Source organism: Aspergillus saccharolyticus, assembly GCF_003184585.1.
Source record: "Aspergillus saccharolyticus JOP 1030-1 unplaced genomic scaffold BP01scaffold_1, whole genome shotgun sequence".
Classification (NCBI taxonomy): domain Eukaryota; kingdom Fungi; phylum Ascomycota; class Eurotiomycetes; order Eurotiales; family Aspergillaceae; genus Aspergillus; species Aspergillus saccharolyticus.
The window spans coordinates 217,568-235,268 of record NW_020290611.1 but is presented as its reverse complement, the minus strand read 5'-3'; the positions used below and the strand labels follow the sequence as shown (position 1 = coordinate 235,268).

At 53.0% G+C, this 17,701-nt stretch overlaps 9 protein-coding genes across 9 annotated transcripts; 6 read left to right on the top strand and 3 right to left on the bottom strand.

The window, feature by feature from the left end:
• The first annotated feature begins 245 nt into the window (after window positions 1-245).
• BP01DRAFT_352188 (pyridoxamine-phosphate oxidase PDX3) lies at window positions 246-1,660 on the top strand. Its single transcript, XM_025573889.1, has 2 exons — window positions 246-380; window positions 497-1,660. The coding sequence occupies exons 1-2, from the start codon at window positions 311-313 to the stop codon at window positions 1,525-1,527; spliced, it is 1,101 nt and encodes a 366-aa protein (XP_025435606.1). The 5' UTR covers window positions 246-310; the 3' UTR covers window positions 1,528-1,660.
• A 142-nt stretch (window positions 1,661-1,802) lies between these two features.
• BP01DRAFT_352186 (uncharacterized protein) lies at window positions 1,803-2,884 on the top strand. The gene is made up of 3 exons (XM_025573888.1): window positions 1,803-2,011; window positions 2,092-2,200; window positions 2,408-2,884. Exons 1-3 carry the CDS (start codon window positions 1,899-1,901, stop codon window positions 2,651-2,653), a joined length of 468 nt encoding a protein of 155 aa, XP_025435605.1. The 5' UTR covers window positions 1,803-1,898; the 3' UTR covers window positions 2,654-2,884.
• Window positions 2,885-3,012: 128 nt separating this feature from the next.
• BP01DRAFT_309440 (chloride channel protein) lies at window positions 3,013-6,145 on the bottom strand (the record flags this gene model as incomplete). The annotated part of the gene is made up of 7 exons (XM_025572380.1): window positions 5,433-6,145; window positions 5,309-5,376; window positions 4,895-5,254; window positions 4,767-4,844; window positions 4,391-4,716; window positions 3,986-4,340; window positions 3,013-3,932 (listed from the first exon to the last, which is right to left on the bottom strand). Coding segments are annotated over exons 1-7 (2,586 nt in total), but the record flags the coding sequence as incomplete, so codon positions are not given.
• A 5-nt stretch (window positions 6,146-6,150) lies between these two features.
• BP01DRAFT_352185 (histone-fold domain-containing protein) lies at window positions 6,151-7,561 on the top strand. The gene is made up of 4 exons (XM_025573887.1): window positions 6,151-6,493; window positions 6,546-6,631; window positions 6,706-6,796; window positions 6,856-7,561. Exons 1-4 carry the CDS (start codon window positions 6,421-6,423, stop codon window positions 7,170-7,172), a joined length of 567 nt encoding a protein of 188 aa, XP_025435603.1. The 5' UTR covers window positions 6,151-6,420; the 3' UTR covers window positions 7,173-7,561.
• Window positions 7,562-7,870: 309 nt separating this feature from the next.
• Window positions 7,871-8,884, top strand: rip1 (ubiquinol--cytochrome-c reductase catalytic subunit RIP1; the record flags this gene model as incomplete). The annotated part of the gene is made up of 4 exons (XM_025577048.1): window positions 7,871-8,159; window positions 8,322-8,410; window positions 8,491-8,641; window positions 8,703-8,884. The coding sequence occupies 4 exons, from the start codon at window positions 7,871-7,873 to the stop codon at window positions 8,882-8,884; spliced, it is 711 nt and encodes a 236-aa protein (XP_025435602.1).
• A 571-nt stretch (window positions 8,885-9,455) lies between these two features.
• she9 (putative mitochondrion biogenesis protein (She9)) lies at window positions 9,456-11,427 on the bottom strand. The gene is made up of 2 exons (XM_025573886.1): window positions 10,724-11,427; window positions 9,456-10,627 (listed from the first exon to the last, which is right to left on the bottom strand). Exons 1-2 carry the CDS (start codon window positions 11,340-11,342, stop codon window positions 9,672-9,674), a joined length of 1,575 nt encoding a protein of 524 aa, XP_025435601.1. The 5' UTR covers window positions 11,343-11,427; the 3' UTR covers window positions 9,456-9,671.
• Window positions 11,428-11,557: 130 nt separating this feature from the next.
• On the bottom strand, window positions 11,558-12,509 carry BP01DRAFT_412545 (putative stress response RCI peptide; the record flags this gene model as incomplete). Its single annotated transcript, XM_025578953.1, has 2 exons — window positions 11,558-12,389; window positions 12,452-12,509. 2 exons carry the CDS (start codon window positions 12,507-12,509, stop codon window positions 11,968-11,970), a joined length of 480 nt encoding a protein of 159 aa, XP_025435600.1. The 3' UTR covers window positions 11,558-11,967.
• Window positions 12,510-14,287: 1,778 nt separating this feature from the next.
• Window positions 14,288-15,432, top strand: BP01DRAFT_2149 (uncharacterized protein). Its single transcript, XM_025571104.1, has 3 exons — window positions 14,288-14,495; window positions 14,673-14,854; window positions 14,928-15,432. The coding sequence occupies exons 2-3, from the start codon at window positions 14,727-14,729 to the stop codon at window positions 15,334-15,336; spliced, it is 537 nt and encodes a 178-aa protein (XP_025435599.1). The 5' UTR covers window positions 14,288-14,495; window positions 14,673-14,726; the 3' UTR covers window positions 15,337-15,432.
• BP01DRAFT_2158 (SH3 domain protein) lies at window positions 15,243-17,630 on the top strand. The gene is made up of 4 exons (XM_025571108.1): window positions 15,243-15,623; window positions 15,680-15,763; window positions 15,828-15,990; window positions 16,042-17,630. Exons 1-4 carry the CDS (start codon window positions 15,529-15,531, stop codon window positions 17,266-17,268), a joined length of 1,569 nt encoding a protein of 522 aa, XP_025435598.1. The 5' UTR covers window positions 15,243-15,528; the 3' UTR covers window positions 17,269-17,630.
• The last annotated feature ends 71 nt before the right edge of the window (window positions 17,631-17,701 follow it).

Sequence of the window (17,701 nt, the reverse complement as noted above, 5' to 3'; positions counted from 1 at the left end):
TCAATCGATCCAAAAATGTTCTTCCAGTCCCACTGTAGTCGGCAAGGCGGCCAGTCAGCAAGTGAGAGAGAGTGACGTGATCCGCCGCTGTTCTCCGATAAACTGAACCTCTGCCCCGCCGCCCTCCGCATCGATCCTCCGTCTTCTTTTCCTCCATCTCAAGCAAGTCTGCACGAAGTCTATGACTTTCTCTCGTTTCTCTTCACGACTGGCTTTTTCACATCGTTGCTATTCTGTATTTGCCCATCAAACCCAGTTCCACCACTCCTGCCGTGCTCGATTCTCATCATTGTCGATCACACGATCCGCCATGGACCCTGACTCACCAGACGGGGTCAAATCTCCCAGCAGCGACCCCAAACACCCCAAGAAGCTCATCTGTACGCCTTCCCATGCATTTCCTCTCGCATCAAAATCCACAAGAAGCCCCTACCAAACACCAAGCCCCAAATTCAAGGTCAAAAGGAATTTCCCCATCACTAACGTACAAGACCAGTCGCCCCCGGCGACATCGAGACCCCCAACACCGACGGAAGCCATGGGCAACCACCGTCCATTCCTCCTGCTGCTTTGCAAGACGAACCCGAAGTCGAGATAGCCGCCGCCCTCCGAACCAATACCTCGACGCCGACCTCCGCCACGGAGAAGGACCTCGTGGCGCACGCGGCGCGCGCCCACCAATTCGTCTCTAACCCGCCCCTCACCGTCTCCCAACTCCACCCGACCAACCCCTTGCACCAGTTCCACTCCTGGTTCCGCGACCCTCGGCTGCTGCCTTCCTCCGCACCGGAGACGTGCACCCTGGCCACGGCGTCGTTGCCGTCCGGGCGGGTGAGCGCGCGCGTCGTGTACCTGAAGGAGCTGGATGAGCGGGGGTGGACGGTGTATAGTAACTGGGGCAGTCGGGAGGGGAAGGGCGGGGATGTTTTTGGTCGGGGCGGCGCTAGTGATGTCGACGGTGAAGGGCCGCGCGCGATCCCCGAGCCGGCCGCGGCGGATGAGAATCTCCAGGCGGATTTTGCGGGTGGTGGCGGGAACCGCTGGGCGGCGTTGACCTTCCTTTGGGCGGGACTGGAGCGGCAGGTGCGTATCGAGGGGTTGGTGGAGCCGCTCTCGCGCGAGGAGAGTGAGCTGTATTGGCGCACGAGAGAGCGCGGCAGTCAGATCGGGGCGTGGGCCAGCTGGCAGAGTAAGGTGCTGTGGCAGGCGGAGCCGGAGTTACTGCTCGAGCGGCGCCGGAACAGTCTGGACCCCACGCTGCATCAGGTGCCGCGCAATGTCGAGGAGCGGGATATTGATGACGGGCGGAAATTGTTGGAGGAGCGGGTGCGGGAGGTGGAGAGGCGGTTCGAGGGCGTCAAGGAGATCCCGCTGCCGCCTTTCTGGGGGGGAGTGCGCCTGGTGCCGGAGTCGGTGGAGTTCTGGCAGGGCAGGAAAAGTCGCTTGCATGATCGGTTCAGGTATGTGAGGGTTGGTGGAGGGGATCAAGAGGGGTATCGGTGGCGCATTGAGCGGTTGTCACCGTAGGGGAAGGAGGTGTACTAGATGAGAAAGAGACGTGCATTAGATGTCAGACGGTAAGCATCCTGTTCTGTAGGAGGAGATCTTGGCTGCTTCATGGTGTACTCAGTCTACCTAGAATTGACTTCTATCTTTATGATGGTTAAGTAAAGTACGAGTAAGCTGTAGCCAGGGGCACCCAAAGCGGAAAACATCATCGATCAGATAAGATAAACCTCTTCCGATAACGATTTAACGACACCCCTTGTCCGCGGACAGCCTTGCTCTCTCCACACCAACAACAAACCCATATCGCTATCCCGATCCAATGACTCTATAACCATATAATACTTATTGATTCCATCTTCAGATCAATCACCTCACGGAGATTCTCCATAATGCCCGACACATCCGCCCACCAACAACTTCCACCTCAGAAAACCCCCCGCTGGATCCTCCTCGCCCTCTCCAGCGGCGCCTTCGCCGCATTCAACGGCCTCTTCGCCAAACTGTACGCTCAGTCCTATCCTACTCCTCAACTCTCATGTCCACCCACGAAGCCGAGCGAGAGAATGTCTAACTCCTGAATAGAACCACAGACACCCAAACCACCGCCTTCGCCGCCTCCCTCCTCTCCCTCTTCGGCGCGGGAACCACCACCACCGATGACCATCCGATCCTAATGCTGGCTATTAGGGGTGTACGTTCCACATATACACGCATGCATGAAGCTTTCTCAAAACCCCTGCCCATCCTCACTCATCCGATATACACCTAGTACCCACGTCTTGCCCATCTCCTCTGCTATGCCCTACATACACCCCTACAGCCCCAGCCTCCAAAATCCCAAACCGACCCAACTCAACCAATCGATCCCCCCCACTAACAATTCCGGTCCGGGAAACAGATCTGCCTCGCCCTCAACATCCTCTGCAACATCATCATGTGGGCGCTCTTCACGCGCGCGTTGACGGCCTCTCCCTCCACAACCAAGGTGTCTATCACGAATACGTCAGCCAATTTCCTCGTCACGGCTGTGCTGGGGATGGTGGTGTTTCGGGAGCGGGTCGGCGGGTTGTGGTGGTTGGGGGCGGCGATGATGGGGACGGGGTGTATTATTGTTGGAATGAGGGATGAGGATGGAAGGTCGTAGCGTATACATACTCTTTTGGGCTGGAGAATAGAAGTGTCAGTAGGGGATGGAGAGTTTGTGTATGTTGGAGTTGAGGGAGTTTGGGATTTAATGCCAGAGTGAATCTATCTATGGATCTGTGTGTGGGTGTGTGTATTCTGGGAAGCTCAGTGGTGTGGTCTTCATTCGTCAAGGAAAATTAGTAGGTTTGGATACTGTATATAACTACTCAGACAGCCAACCTCTCTTCGGACGATGGCCGCAGATCTTAGTATGTACTATGAGTTACGAAAGAAGCTGGGTCAAGTTTATGCCCGCTTCGCTAGAAAGCCAACATTCACCAATCATAATTTTTACTCTATAGATTACTACCTACTCATCTATCTTCTAATTCCATCGGATCATGCGGATACGAAGAAGATGACGCCCCCTCCTGGCCGCTGCCGGGCAGAGTTGACGGTCGCGGATCCACTCGGCGAGACCCCAGTCGTATCCGTGAGGCTCGCTGCCAGGAAAACAACGACGCGACCTGCTGCATCCAATTCCACAGTCGCTCCTCCAGCGTCTCGCTTGGCCGCTGATTTCCCGGTCCTCCTCCCAGAGAGAGCTGCGGGGGACTGGTCGCTGCTAGAGCCTGTTCTTCGGCCTCCACCTTGAACTGATACTTGAGACAGTCCTTGACGGTAACTAGACCCGTAAGGCGGCCGCGGTGTTCGACCACGATAACACGGGGGCCCATCTTCTTGAAGATCTCCATCACGGTCTCGAGAGGCAGCCGGGGGTGGACAGTCAGCGGCGTGTGGTCGGCGTACCGGCTCAAGTCCACAACACTGGTCCCGGCGCTGGTTTGGATGTCCTCAAACGTTTCGGGGGCCAGATGTTGCGATGCCGAATTAGAGGCAGCGGCAGTCGCTCGACGTGCGATGGCGGCTTCGGCCGCTTCCTTGGTAAATGCACATGTCGCACTGGGAGATAGCAACCCCTCAGCTTTGGCGCGGTCAATTCCGTATCGCAGTTCTGTGCGACCAATGTAACCGACTAGCGTCTTATTTGTACGGTTCTCCACGATTGGAAAACCTTGGAATTTGTTGTCGTTTAGCAAATGCTCTGCTTCGCGCACAGGGAACTCGGCTACGGGAAGGCAGACTGGATCTGCTGTCATAGCTTGGGACACAGGTACATTGAAGACATGGTCCTCCTTGGTGTCAAGGAAGGGGAAGCCGTTGGCCCAGATCATGCGGTCCGCGATGCCACCATTGCCGAAGCAATCCCCAACGGCCTTGGTGACTCCAACCACAATCTTATCACGTTAGTTACCAGCCAGATTCCTCTGAACACACTGAAGAAACTCACCATGGTTGGAAGGATGTAATTCAGCGCCCCCGTCAGTTCAAACATGATGACGGTCACTGAAATAGTCAAATGCATTATACCACTCAGGGCGGCTCCAGCTCCCAGGAACGCATAAGTGCCCGGTGTTATACATGGAATATCAGGCTCGCAAGACGCAAAGAACTGAGATTTAGGGTACGCCTCATGCAGGGCCTGCACCAAGATTCCGACAAAGCGGCCAAACGACGCTCCAACGGCCATTGAGGGCACGAAGATACCGGCAGGGACCTTGCAGCCATACGAGATAATCACCAAAAATATGCGGAGAATTGTAGCAAAGGCCAGAGACCCAACCATTGTCCACCGATTCTTGGCCCTAAGTTCGCGTCAGCAACATGTATGAGCATGGAAGAAGATCGGACTCACTCGCAAAGACCGTTGTAGTCATGACCACCCTCACATTCGCGAAACAAAATCTCCATCATTTCCGTCATGTTGATCCGCAAGAACATGTTAGGATAGCAGAGCACAGCCGTCAAGCCTGCCAGAATGACCGATTCCATGACGGCATGCTGCGACAGATACTTCTTCCTGAAGCCTTGGACCCGGAGGTTCCACTTGATAACAAGTGCCCCGTACAGCCCACCGAAAACGCCAATTAGGACGAAGAAAATCAATTCAAAGAAATGCCACGTTCGGTCGTATTGTACCTGGAACATGACCAGCTGTCCAGTTCGGAACGGATTCATCATCTGCCAGTCGAATCAGTGACTACTCGCTTGAAGTGAGATGAAATACATACCGCCAGCACTCCGGTCGCAACCAGCGCACAAAAGTAACTGCGCCATAAGGTTTTGAGCGGGAAATAGTTCGCTACCTCCTGTACCACGATAAGTAGATGACAGACAAGCGCGGACAGCCATCTCCTACCTCGAGAGAGAAAAGCACACCGCCAATAGGACTACCGAACGCAACTGCCACACCCGCCGCGGCCGTGGCTGTCAAGACCTCCCTCGTCTTCGAGGCGTTCCGTTTGTACTTTTCGAAGAAGCGTGAGATCACATTGCCGGCACAAACGGCGAAGTGAACGCTAGGCCCTTCCTTGCCAACGGAAAGCCCGGATGCAATAGCCAGCGGAAGTGCGATTGACTTGATCAACAGTGTCCATGCCCCCAGAAACCCCTTCATAACAAATCCTGCAATAATGCATTTGATCTCAGAGATTCCAGACCCTGCGGCGTACGGTGCGAACGACTTGACGAGGCTTGCGGCGACAAAGGCGAACAGTACCTAAAGTCGAGCTTCAGTGACATTCCCAATGTGAAAGGAGCGAGATAGACATACCGCATAGAAGATATATATGATGTAGTTCACGAGTGAGAAGGACGTCCAGGGCTTCCACTCGGGACAACCTGAGTAAGAGTGAGCCCACAATGACCGATGCGACAAGGCCGACGCATTAGCTTACCTCCCTCAGCGCCCCAACAACAGAACTGCTCATTGAGGTAGAATGCCGTTGTACAATGGCCTAGTTTTATATCGGACAACCACTCCGTGATGATGTTCAGCAAGGCGGAGATCAGGCCGATCACCGCGCCGACAATTGTGATCACGACCCAAGCTTGTCCAGCATTGTAAGACTCGCGCACCTTGCGTCTCCAACCAAAAGTGCCTTCTCGATCCCAAAACCCAAAGCCGTCTCGTCGGTTCGCTCGACGTCGCGATTGTTCGTGAATCGCATCCTGAACCCAATCGATGGTGGTGAAGTCCTCGTATCGTTTGATCTCACTGATTTCCTCGGTGATGGCGGGGGCATGACCGTTGGCCGGGGACGGGCGTTCGTCAACAGGTGATAGAACAGATAAGCCTGATAACCTCCTCCAGTTCCGCCTCTCAGCCAGGACTGAGGGCGGGTGGGCAGAGGTGGATGAGGCAGGTATGGAGCTCATTCCATCGGCTGCGTCGGCGACAAGAGCATGGTCTGGCCTTGGCTGTAGATCGGAGTCGATAGCGGAGGGTTCCGAGGGGGAGAAGCTGGAAGAGTAGATGCGCGGCCGCCCACGTGAGCGACGATAAACTAGTAAAATTAGTAGTAAGTAGAAATACGAAAGGGACACTTGGAGATTGGCGCAACAAGAGTACAACTGGTAAGAAAAGCTGAATGATTGTAGCTTAACAAACTTCACCAATTACCTGGACGGATGATAAGCATCCTCTATTGAGCATTGTTCTTGGAGATTGGACCAATTTTCCACTTCCGCCACGCGCGAGTGGGTTTCAAGGGCCCGCGCGCGTTACTATCGTCAACCCACTCCGTCTGCCTAGACCAACTTCCTAACCATTGCTTCTATTTGCAAAATTTTTGAAACGACTTATATACCTCTATTAAGACAAAGCATTTGGTCTCAGGCTACGATTTGCTGCTACTCCAGGTGATAATTCGACGCGCCTACACGATGCCTCCCAAAGACAAGTCCGCGGCCGAGTCGTCGGCCTCCCCAGAGATCACCGGCCAGAGTGCTCTTCCTAGTATGTGAACAAGATAGCCGCCCAGTTAACTCTGATTGACAGTATCTGGCAGTATCGCGAATCAAGAAGATCATTCAACTCGACGAAGATATTGTTCAGTGCTCGAGTAACGCTACGTTTGTCATCGCTATGGCTACGGTTCGTGCTCTGTCTAGTCGTTCGTGCCCTCGTGGATGTACCTTTTGGCTCACATATTGCTCGCCATCCTGCAGGAAATGTTCATCCAATACCTCACCGAACAAGGCCACAACGTCGTCAAATCGGAAAGGAAACCGCGCAAAACCATCCAATACAAGGACCTTGGTCAGTAGCAGAAAAGGTCGAGGCTGATGTATCACAAAGACTTACATTTTCCTCTATAGCCACGGCAGTGTCGCGCATTGATAACCTCGAATTCCTCTCCGACGTGATTCCCAAGACAACAACGTACAAACAATTCAAGGAGAAGCGGGCTAAGGAGGTGGCTAAGGAAGCCGGATACGAGAAGGGACAGCGCACCTTGAACGGAAGCCTACCTCCAGCGGCAGAAGGGAAGCCAGAGGTGGACAACCCGGAGACCCAACAAACTTCAGACGACAAGCCTTCAAGGGGATCGCGGCCGCCGACGGTGACGATGATGGTCGATCGAACGGTAGAAACACCGGCAGACGATGAGGATGTGGAGATGGCCGACCAGTGACTGCGACCAACGACCACAATTTGATGGGACATTGCATGGCATTGGGGAGTTTTTCAGGGGTTCATCCGGTTTCTTCAGTTCAATGTTTGTTTTCTCTCTTCTTTTGGTTATTTTCTTTTTTTTTTGTCGTGTCGTCGTCGGTCCAAGGCAATCGAGTCTCTTATTTGGCCTCTGGTTAAACGCATTGGGAATCTGGATAATAGCATTGGGCGGGACGGAAACGGGACGGACGGGAGGACAGCAACATACTACTGGTACCTTACATAGCATAGTCCAGCAGTACCATTGGGATGAGGCAGTGTGTATATACTTATTTTCAGATGACAGAGATATAGGGTGCTTGCATTCAATCTCACTGCGAGTGGCATAGAATCCATGCAAACGATCGCCTAGAAAGATAATCAATCAATCAATGGATCAATGACAATACGTCAGGTGAGATTCTGACTAAGACGGGTGCTGCGAGCCAATGAAAGGCGGCGTGATTCCGATCGCTTGCCGTAGCGAAAGCTCTGGTTCGACTTTCCGTATGAGTGCCGGGCCTCCGACTTCAACCTCCAACCTCAAGGAAAATCAAATCCTCCTCCGATCCTACTTCCCCCGGCTTTCTCCTCCTCCCCTCTCCACCCCCCACCCACCATTCTTCTAGCGGTCACCTCTCACCCCTTCGCAATTGAAGTGCAATTGCTCCTTTCGCCATGTCTCTCGCCTCCGCTTCCAGCTCCGTCCTGCGCGCCTGCGCTCGGCAACAACTCACCACTTCTCGCGCCGCCATCGCCTCCTGCCAGCAGCGGGGAGTCTCGACCAGAGCCAGCAGCTTCGCCAGCCCCTTCACCCCCTCCCAGGACTATGACCAGACCGTGAAGATCCCCGACTTCAGCAAATACTCCTCCAAGAAGGGCCCCCGCTCCAACCAGATCTTCTCCTACTTCATGGCTGGTTCCCTCGGTCTGGCCTCTGCCGTCGGTGCTAAGGCTACCGTTCAGGGTAGGTGACTCCGACACTCTCAATAATTCGCGTTCGGGCTGGGCTGGTATTGGAGGATGGAAGGCAATGACTTGAGGAAACCAACAACTCGATGGATGGATTCACAGGTTGCGTTGCCTTACCGCTCCGATCATTATCGCTGATGTGGGATCATATCAACAGACTTCCTGGTCAACATGTCCGCCTCTGCCGACGTTCTCGCTCAGGCTAAGGTCGAGATCGGTCTCAACGCTATCCCTGAGGGCAAGAACGTATGTCAACTCCCTCTCGCCCCGCTTGGGCGGCCCTTGTGCGACTCCGTTATCTGACTATATCTCCCCCGCGCATACAGGTTATCATCAAGTGGCGTGGAAAGCCCGTCTTCATCCGTCACCGCACCCAGGATGAGATCGAGGAGGCCCAGAAGACTGAGTGGCAGTCCCTCCGTGACCCCCAAGCTGATGAGGACCGTGTCCAGAAGGCTGAGTGGCTTGTTATGCTCGGTATGTGTATCCTGTGCTTACGCCCGGCTCAACCCGATCTCTAACCTCTCTCTTCCCTTAGGTGTCTGCACCCACTTGGGTTGTGTCCCCATCGGTGAATCCGGTGACTTTGGCGGCTGGTTCTGCCCCTGCCACGGTTCCCACTACGACATCTCCGGCCGTATAAGAAAGGGACCTGCTCCCCTCAACCTCGAGGTTCCCCAGTACAGCTTCCCCTCCGAGGACACCCTCGTCATCGGTTAAATGCAACCTTGAGATGAAACCGAACTTCGTGTGCAATTAGGGGAGAGCTTTCGCGGGCATAGAAAGAGCAGGCTAGCTATAAGCAACCTTTTTAGAGCGCCAGGGAAGGGGTGACGGAGAAGGTTGGTGTGTATGTACGCGTGTGCCGTTGTGTCTGTATGTGTTGTGCGTTAGATGAAATCCTCTTTCTTTCTGTTTTTCATTTTGCCCTCTGCGTCTTCTGTCGAGATATAAAGAGACCTTGTTTTAATATGGGATCCCGATTAAGAACTGAGCCTCTTGTTTCCTTTGTCACCCTATCCCTTGCATGAAGTTTAACAGCTTCGTGCTCATCGCAGCTTGTTCGAATTGCGCCACGGTCACCTGTGAAAGGCTATGGCGACCTGGGTCGCAGATGTGGATCTCATTGGAACCCAGTAGGAGGGCTATAGACCGGTCCGACGACCGACCTGTTTTACATCATCGCATGTATCCTCGATCTCATTGTCTCCGTGGTTATATACCTACTGTATCAATGCAATTTGTACTTGATCTTTCTTTCATAGCCCAATCGCTATCGACAACCGCAGCTATTATCAAGCCCCCTCAGAATCATGTAATACTCAAGAGGTCCAAAATAATCAAACATGCTCATCGCTTTATTTATGTCTTAAGGATCTTTATACAAATACATACAGGGACGCTGAACCTCTCAAACAGATCGCTGCTTTATTACACAAGATACACAGAAAGGCGTCCTTTCGGCACAGTTGCAACTCCGCATAATGGCCTTTACAGAGCCTGTCCCTCATTGGGGCCGGATGAAGAACGCCAGCAACCCAACGACAGCCGCACCAGCGGCAGCGCTCTGGATAGCAAGGATCGAGTGGTCCCGCTGGGTCATGGTGATCTGGCGGTCACTGAAGAGGTCTCGAAGATAGCGCCGCGAGGATTCGATGATGGTAGCGTAGGGAGGGATGCGCGAGTAGTGAATCTTGCAGCTCTGGAGGACGTTTTCGAGTTTGTTGTTTGAGGGGAAAGGAGTGGCGGCTGTTGGGGTAGCTTGGGTTTCGACGGGCTCAGGCGTTACCGAAGCGGGCACGGGTGCATCCTGCTCGTGCGGGATAGCTTCGCTGGCGGCAGCGGCCATGGTGACGGGGTCCTCGGGGGCAACTGCTGGGGTTGCGGCTTCAGAGGCTGCGGTGAGAGCTGCAGCAGCCTCGCGTTCGGGCAAGGCTTTGTTGGCCAATGCGACCTGCTGGGAGAACTCGGTCTGCAGGTTCAGGATCTGCGCCTGGTTCAGGGTCTTTTCCTTCTCGATGGCCTCAATGACCTTCTCCTCGAAGCCCTTGACCAGCCGCTTACGACGCCAGGGTTCTACGGCGATCTGGAAGATCAGGAATAGCAGCACATTGACGCCCATCAGGCCCCAGGTGCCCCAGGTGCTCATCCGGCGGATCTTGTCCGACCAGACCTGCTCCTCGTGGTAACGCGACAGGATGCTCTTGTTCAGTTGGGCGGCGGCTTCTTCGGCCTCGCGCTCAGCCTCGGTCAGGGCCTGCTGCGCTTCGTTCTCGGCCACTTCGTTGGTATGATCGTTGCGGTAGAGGTGGGTGAACCGTTCCAGGTCGGCGGCCGACCAGGCATGCTTGCGCTGCAGGAGCTCGTTGACCTCGCGCTGAGAGGTCGATCGTTCATTGATTGCGGCGGCATAGGCGTCCTTGGCGGTGCGGACTCGGTGGCGGGCAGCTCGGAGTCGTTCCTCTATTGTGGGAATGATATGTTAGAAGACTTGGAACATGGTCACTTGGTTCGGGGGTGCGGGAACCATCGAGCAGGTGGAAAAAGTAGCTCTCGTACCTTGGAATTGAATGTCCTTCTTCAGAGCCTCAATCGCGGAGTAGCCTGTTAGATCGTTCAATCGCTGGCCGGCCACGAAAATGTTCGATTGAAGGTTGTCCATTACAGTGCTGAACTGTTTGGCGAACTGCGACCGTCGATTCTCCAGGTAGGATGGAAGGCCTCCGGGTTGCGATGCGGAACCCGCAGCGTCTGCATCACCACCGTCCTTCTTTGCTTCTTGCTCTGCAGCTTCGGGGGGAGCTGTCGCTGACGCTTGGTCTTCCCCAGGGACAGCGGCGGGAGTGTCTCTCCCCGCATCCGACTCAGTATGCGGGTTCTGGTCAGGGATACTTGACGGCGACGGTGCCGGCGGCGTGTCTTTGGCGGGAGGGGCTCCAAGGATGATCACATCTTGTTTCTTCTCCAGGTCTTCATTCGAGGCGTACAGGGAGCTCTGCGACCGGATTTGACATTGCAGGCAGATCGAGAAGTTCCGAGGTGTGTCTCTGCCACGGTAAAGAGCCTGCGGGACACCGGCGGGCAGTAGCGGTCTTCGCACCGGGCGGGAGGAGGTGCGGGTGAGATTGTTGAAGCTGGACCGAATTGACTGCCTGAGCAGCAATGGCATGGACTGCATGACCGCTGCTGCTAAGGCTGACAAGAAGCCAACGCAGATGCTGTAGCTTCGGTGTCGGTGTCGGTGTCGGTGTTCCTGAGGATCGTACGAGTCATTCGGTTGAGATTCATTCCTCAGGCTTGTTTGTCGGCCGGCAGCCGGAAAAGAAGGCGGTCATGCGGAACCTCCGCGCTTCGGCGGGCTTCTGGTGGATTTCTCTACACTTGATGCGGTGAGGGATTATGGTTAAATTGTTCGCGCGTTTTAACATACTAAAGAACATGAATAATCTGTGCGAACCTAGAGCTACCACTAGAACTAATATAACTTCCCCTGTTTATTATCATAGGAGCACATTCAGGAACCAGATCAGAGAGCGGTTCCCCGAGACTGTTCCACCTGGAGAGTACCGGGTGGCCGTGGTGATCAAAGACAATTGAGCAAATAATATATCACAGTGTCATTATCCATTACCATTCGTTGTAAGCAAAGTGTTCGTAATGTCCAGTGAGGAGTAAGAGCACACGGAGATGCAAAGCATTCCTTCACTGGTCTCTTCGGGAGCCGCAAGCAGTCTTCTGAGGCAACCTATAGCAACCGTTGCGAAGCAACTGCATCATGCCCCCTTCATCCACAGCTTACCCATTCAGTGTTGCACTTTGTTGTCTCCCTTGACAGCTTCGGCGTACGTGGGAGGTGGTCGCGAGTCAGCATGATCGCCGCTGCTGCTGGCGCCTCCTCGGGCATTTTCGTGCTGTTGTTGCGGTGCGGGGTGTTGCTGTTGAGACTGCGCATGCCCTGCCTGGGGTTGCTGTGAAGGCATGGTGCCATATCCCCGCTGTGATGGGTGCTGGATGGGTTGGTGAGAAACATAGTAATATGTGACGCGACCGTTCTCGGCGTCGCCTCCGTGGTTGGGAAGAGGCGCGTAGTTGTTATCATCATAGTCTGGCTCGGGGTACTTGAGGATAATGTACCAGGCGTGCAGGAGGCCCGGGATATAGGCCAGGCAGCAAAGAGCAAGGTTAATGAGTGAGTCGGCCGTACAAATGCCTACTTTGATCCACACTATACACAGTTTTTAGTGATATGCATTTGGCTCTGAATGAAAACCCGGGGCTCCTGCTTACCCGCAACTGGGGGGAAAAAGACGGCGAGGATTGCTAGGAAAATGTCTGAACCACACATGATCGGTGTGGTAGGATGGTCACTGATGAGAGGATCTCTTGTAGACCATGTAAAGTATTTCGAATATCAAGAGAGAATCACTCGGGCGACGCGTTTCGTCTGGTATATCAGAGACAGGTTGTGTTGGTAGTGGAATGATAGCAGCAAGATGGATGGATGCCTGCCGCAGGCCCGCAATCAGATGACGTCGTCCAAGCGGTTTCATCACCTGACATGGCGGGCGGTTGTTGTTAACTTGCTGGTAGTCAGCCTCAGCGATTAATTCACAGTATTATGAATTTAGCACTCCATATGGAAATCCAGGATAGTGGGATGGAGGCTTTTGAAATAATTCCTATGTATAGTTAGCAATCAATGTCACTGATCATGTATTGGCTATGGGATGTCTAGAGAAGGGTACAATCGCCCCTCATGCGACACAGGAAGACGGCAGACCATTAGATAGACTTTATGAGACCGCTCGTTCGTGGGATACAATGAAACATTGCTTCTCTTCAGTTGCGGTGCTCGGGGCTGTCTAAAGTCATAGCGGGGAAGGATATACTATTGCCAGCTATCTATCCGTGCATGAGTGGGGACATCAATCCGAGGGATACGGAGTAAGTTCACGACGTATAGACATATGTCGGGAGATGTACCCGATGCCAATCCTTATCGAGGAGATAAGTTTACTATTATGGCATCCTTATACGAGGTTTGGATACATCGGACAAACATACTTCTGAGGCATCTCATGGCGGTCTGAGCCCGCGTCATTTGGAATGAATGCAAAACACACCCAAATTAATGACCATATGGAAAATTTACCTAGAGGGACATAGTCCATTGAAGCAGTAAGTGAAATTGAGATAGTCGCAAGCTCCTCGCAGTCCCCGTGAATATAATACTTCATCATGGTGGTCGCGACTAAACCATCTACCTACGACCAAGACGCGAGGGTGGTAACACTCAATGATCGCGGCAACTCGAGGCTGCCAACACTGTGATTTCTCTTTGGTTGAAACGATCATGCGACTGACGACTGGCCAGTAATTGAAGGCTGGAATGCAAAGTCAATCAGGTACCTAACAAGGGAGGCTACCTGACGTGGTGAGGTTGAGAAGGCGAATCGTGGACAATTTCAATCAATGTCATGAGTGGAGCATTGTGAGCCATCGCAAATGGCGATCGGCCCAACAGCGGCAGTGTCAAGCCGCCCAGCATTCCTAGTGGCTGACACACAATTAGCCATTGAACATGAAACAACTTAAGGAGCCCTCTTTGTCGCTGAACACATGTACTGGTATACTCAATGTACTCATATGACCGCGATTCTGCGATAGTCATTATCGATAGCCAGCTCCAAGAGGTAAAATAATAGATAGTTTCAGATGTCTCCGCAAAGCCCAGGGGAATTTCCATCTTAGGGCTAGAACTTATTTAGCGTACCACAGGTTGGATCTCTGGTTCTGTCCTGGTTCCTTGTTTGCAGGCCCACTCTCCATCAAACTGTGCTGTATAGACTACAGCTGGTAGGAACCGTAGTTGCCGAATGCCTGGCTAGGCAAGGTGTGAATTTGCATGCACCAAGCTGGCTGAGCCCAAGACTACATACAGAATGAACATCTCACCAGCATGGTGGATCCATATGTTGGCTCTGCCTGCCCATTTCACTTCATGTCTCTGGCACTAACAGCCTCACAAAATTGAGGTGTGCCACGTCAGTTGGGAATAAACACCGCCAGTGACTTGCCATGCATCACAGAACCTTCTTGACCATCCGGGCAATAAAGTTCACGGTTCCTGCATTTATCTTTTCTCTTTCTCCCTATTTTCCATTTCTCTGCTCGCATCTTAACTTGCAGGCCTTGTCGGTGGTCCGAATTGAGCTGCGAAATCACCCAAAATCCCGAATATATACTCGAAGCCTGGGGCAAGTTGTGCAATTTGGGTGCACCAGAAGGTTTTTAAGGCGTTGAAGACCCTTGCAGTGGAAACTCAGAAGAAGTACGTGCATTGCGATTGCTCTTTATTTGGACTTTGGTGCCGATGATGGCTTCGATCCGCCTCGAACCTCACTTCCGGCGAGTTTGTGGAGCTCGAATCTGGGGACCTCTCCATCTGGCTCTGATCCTGATTCGATAGGAAGCTGCTCCGTACAAGTCCGACTAACTTGATCGGCAGCAGAGATTTGTTCCTGGATGCGGGAGGAAGTGAACTGCAGTACTTGTGCAGTGGATGCAGATTGGGTTTAGAAGACGCCGGCTGCTTTCCAATTGCGAACCGCCCGCGCCAAAGGGCTCCCCCCTATTGACTCTTGACCCTCGACTCAGTCAGGTCTCCCACTTTCCATTGGTAGCTGCAATGTATGTTTCTCTTTCACCTGAAAACACGTTTCGTTTGGTATTCAGTTCTTGTCTCCTCGTTCTGGCCCAGTAGCCATGGAAGGTCTCTGATTTTCCCCTGGTGTGAAGAGCGATTCCAGCCGACTGCCCCAGGCGATTTCCCTTCAGCGGTAGCTTGGACCGAGACCCGTCGCAGATTTCCGGAGGGGAAAGCACGGCCGTCCTTTGCATCTGCTCATCAATCTGGATTCACCTTCTCATCCTCTCTCTTTTTCTGGTCCTTTGCTTGTTGTTGGACGACTTGTATTGACTCTTCCGACACTCTCCAGATTCCAGTCGCTCGTTCCAACATCGGCTGTAAGGCAGATTGGGCTAGCCCGCTCGACTTCGTGCTATTCAATCGGCTCTATCAGCTGTCCGCAAGATCCCGTGTCTTCTCAGATCGAGACCACACGCTCTTGCCATTGCCCTCGTTCAGCATCTTTACGCGCGCCAGAATATAATAGGTCGAACAATCTCGCTCAAGCTGGGTTCGACGGAGTGAAACAGAAAGCGTCCGGAGAACCATGGGGTGCGATTGCTAGTAAACGGCCTTCCGAGAAGAATCGCGAACTTGAATCGAGTCTGTCCTACGCTCTTTGAGCGCCACACGATCTCTGTACTCCTATAGTAAAACCAGGTTCGGTGCTGCAGTCATGTCCAGCACATGCTTCTCACTCTCGGGCTCGACCCAATGTCCCGCGTTCAACACCTCATCAATCTCAACCAACTCTAGTCTCTATACAGATTTGTACGTTTGTCCGGCCGCTGGGTTGAAGCTCAGCGATGCGCTAACAGAATCAATAGTCCATTCATGCAATATGTCTCCAACTTAACCCAATTTGACCAAGAGCTGAACAGCTATGTTATGCAGTCTTTTGTCAAGTCAAAGTGAGTGAGCATATTAACCCTCAGCTGTACCATGAATACCTCTCACAATGCCTGATCTTGGTAGATATGTGGACTATCTAGGATGCGAAGGTGCCAACCTCACTGACACCAGTGATTATTATGCCCGCTACACCACGAGTGTCATTTGCAGTAGCTTGGTCCAAAGCTCCAAAGATGATTGCAACCTATCAGTTCAAGACTCCAGACCACTTTGTGCTGATACCTGTGTCAGTCTTCCCCGCTTGATCATATCATATATCTGTGCTGACGTGCAATAGGCCCAAATGGCTGAAAGTGAAGAGGCCATAATTACCGACTCCGACCTTTGTCCTGAGAGAGCCAGCGACTACATGGCCCAGATTCGATCCGACTTTACCATTTGTGCCCTTCCTGCCGACTCGATCACTGTGAGCTGCATCGAGGGGGCAGACAATGAGCCTGAGAATTGTGGATTTCGGACCAATCTTCTGGGCCTCTGTGCATATTGCGAATCGAGCGCGGCCAACACCACCGATTCCTGCTGCGAGGGTGCTGGGGCGGCTACCCGATGCTTGAATATAACTGTCCCCTCATCGACAATCACGCCGGTCTTCACCTCGACGTCAACATCCAACTCAACCGCCAATGCGTCAGACGGCTTATCTGGCGGAGAGATTGCAGGTATTGTGATAGGATCTGTGGCGGGTCTTGCTCTACTGGCTGCCCTGGGTGTACTAGCTTTCTGCTGCCTGCGGCGCAAACGTAAGGCTCAGACTGAAAGTGGTCTCAACCAACCGAACCCACAACGTAAGGGGTCGCCGGCTATGAAACAGGGCCAGGTGAACAATGGCTATACTGCTATTCCCGGAGGACGCGTCGCTCGAATGTCTGCTTTGCGCGAGGTTCCCAGTGCGTCGCCGGCACGCTCGCGCCTTTCGGCAGCCTTATTCGGAGGCGGCAAATACAGCGATTCTTCCGACTCAGAATTTGGCGCCAGTCCGGGTGCGATGTCCAAGCAGATCCCTCCAACAACTGGTAAGCGTCGTGGCTCGCTATCCAGCAACTCAGCTCTCGCTGGTGCGGGTACGGATAGCTCGCCTCGTTCAATGGTTGCTGGTCACTACTCGTCACCTGAAGGTGTGACAAGCGGACAGTCCGAACAATTGTCCGCATTTCAGGACTATTACTCGCCGGATGAGATACATCCCGGTGACAAGGTGGCTGTACTCTGGGCATATCAACCTCGAGCTGGAGATGAATTTGCCTTGGACAGAGGTGAGATGCTGAAGGTAATAGGCATCTGGGATGACGGATGGGCTACTGGCATTCGTATTCCGGAAAGCGCCGATGACCATGATGCCAGACACCGTGAGCAGCGTGATAGTGGTGTCTCAAACGGCTCACAACGACCAGCCCCATCTCCGCCTCCCCTTGGCGAGATTAAAGCATTCCCACTGGTCTGCGTATGCCTTCCGCAACATTGGCGGAAAATTATTGATGGCGGGAAGGCGGACGAAGATCCATGAGACACAAGAACTATGCCTAAGATTCAAGTCCGCAGCATTCCTCGCGGAACTATACCACTTCCCGTTTGGTCTTCTATGCATCTTCGACTTGGGGCTGCAGCTCGAAGAGCAATTTACATCTCCAGACGTCTTTTCTCAACAGTTTGAACCATGGATTCAACAGCTGACTCTGATATATGGCTTAGAACATTAGGCACTCTTTATGATGATTTGAACTGCAGTCACGACATCCTCAATCTGCCGGATGTACTCTTAGGTTGACGATGTTCATGAGACGATCTGATCTTTATGCTTTTGCGATTACCCCTATTTCGACCTTCAGATTCTTATATACCCCGTTTTACAGCGCGCGGTGCATGTCTTGTTTTTAGATACGATTTGCATTTCTATAACCACCTTCTAGAGTGTATCAACTGATGTACTTTTGCGCCCT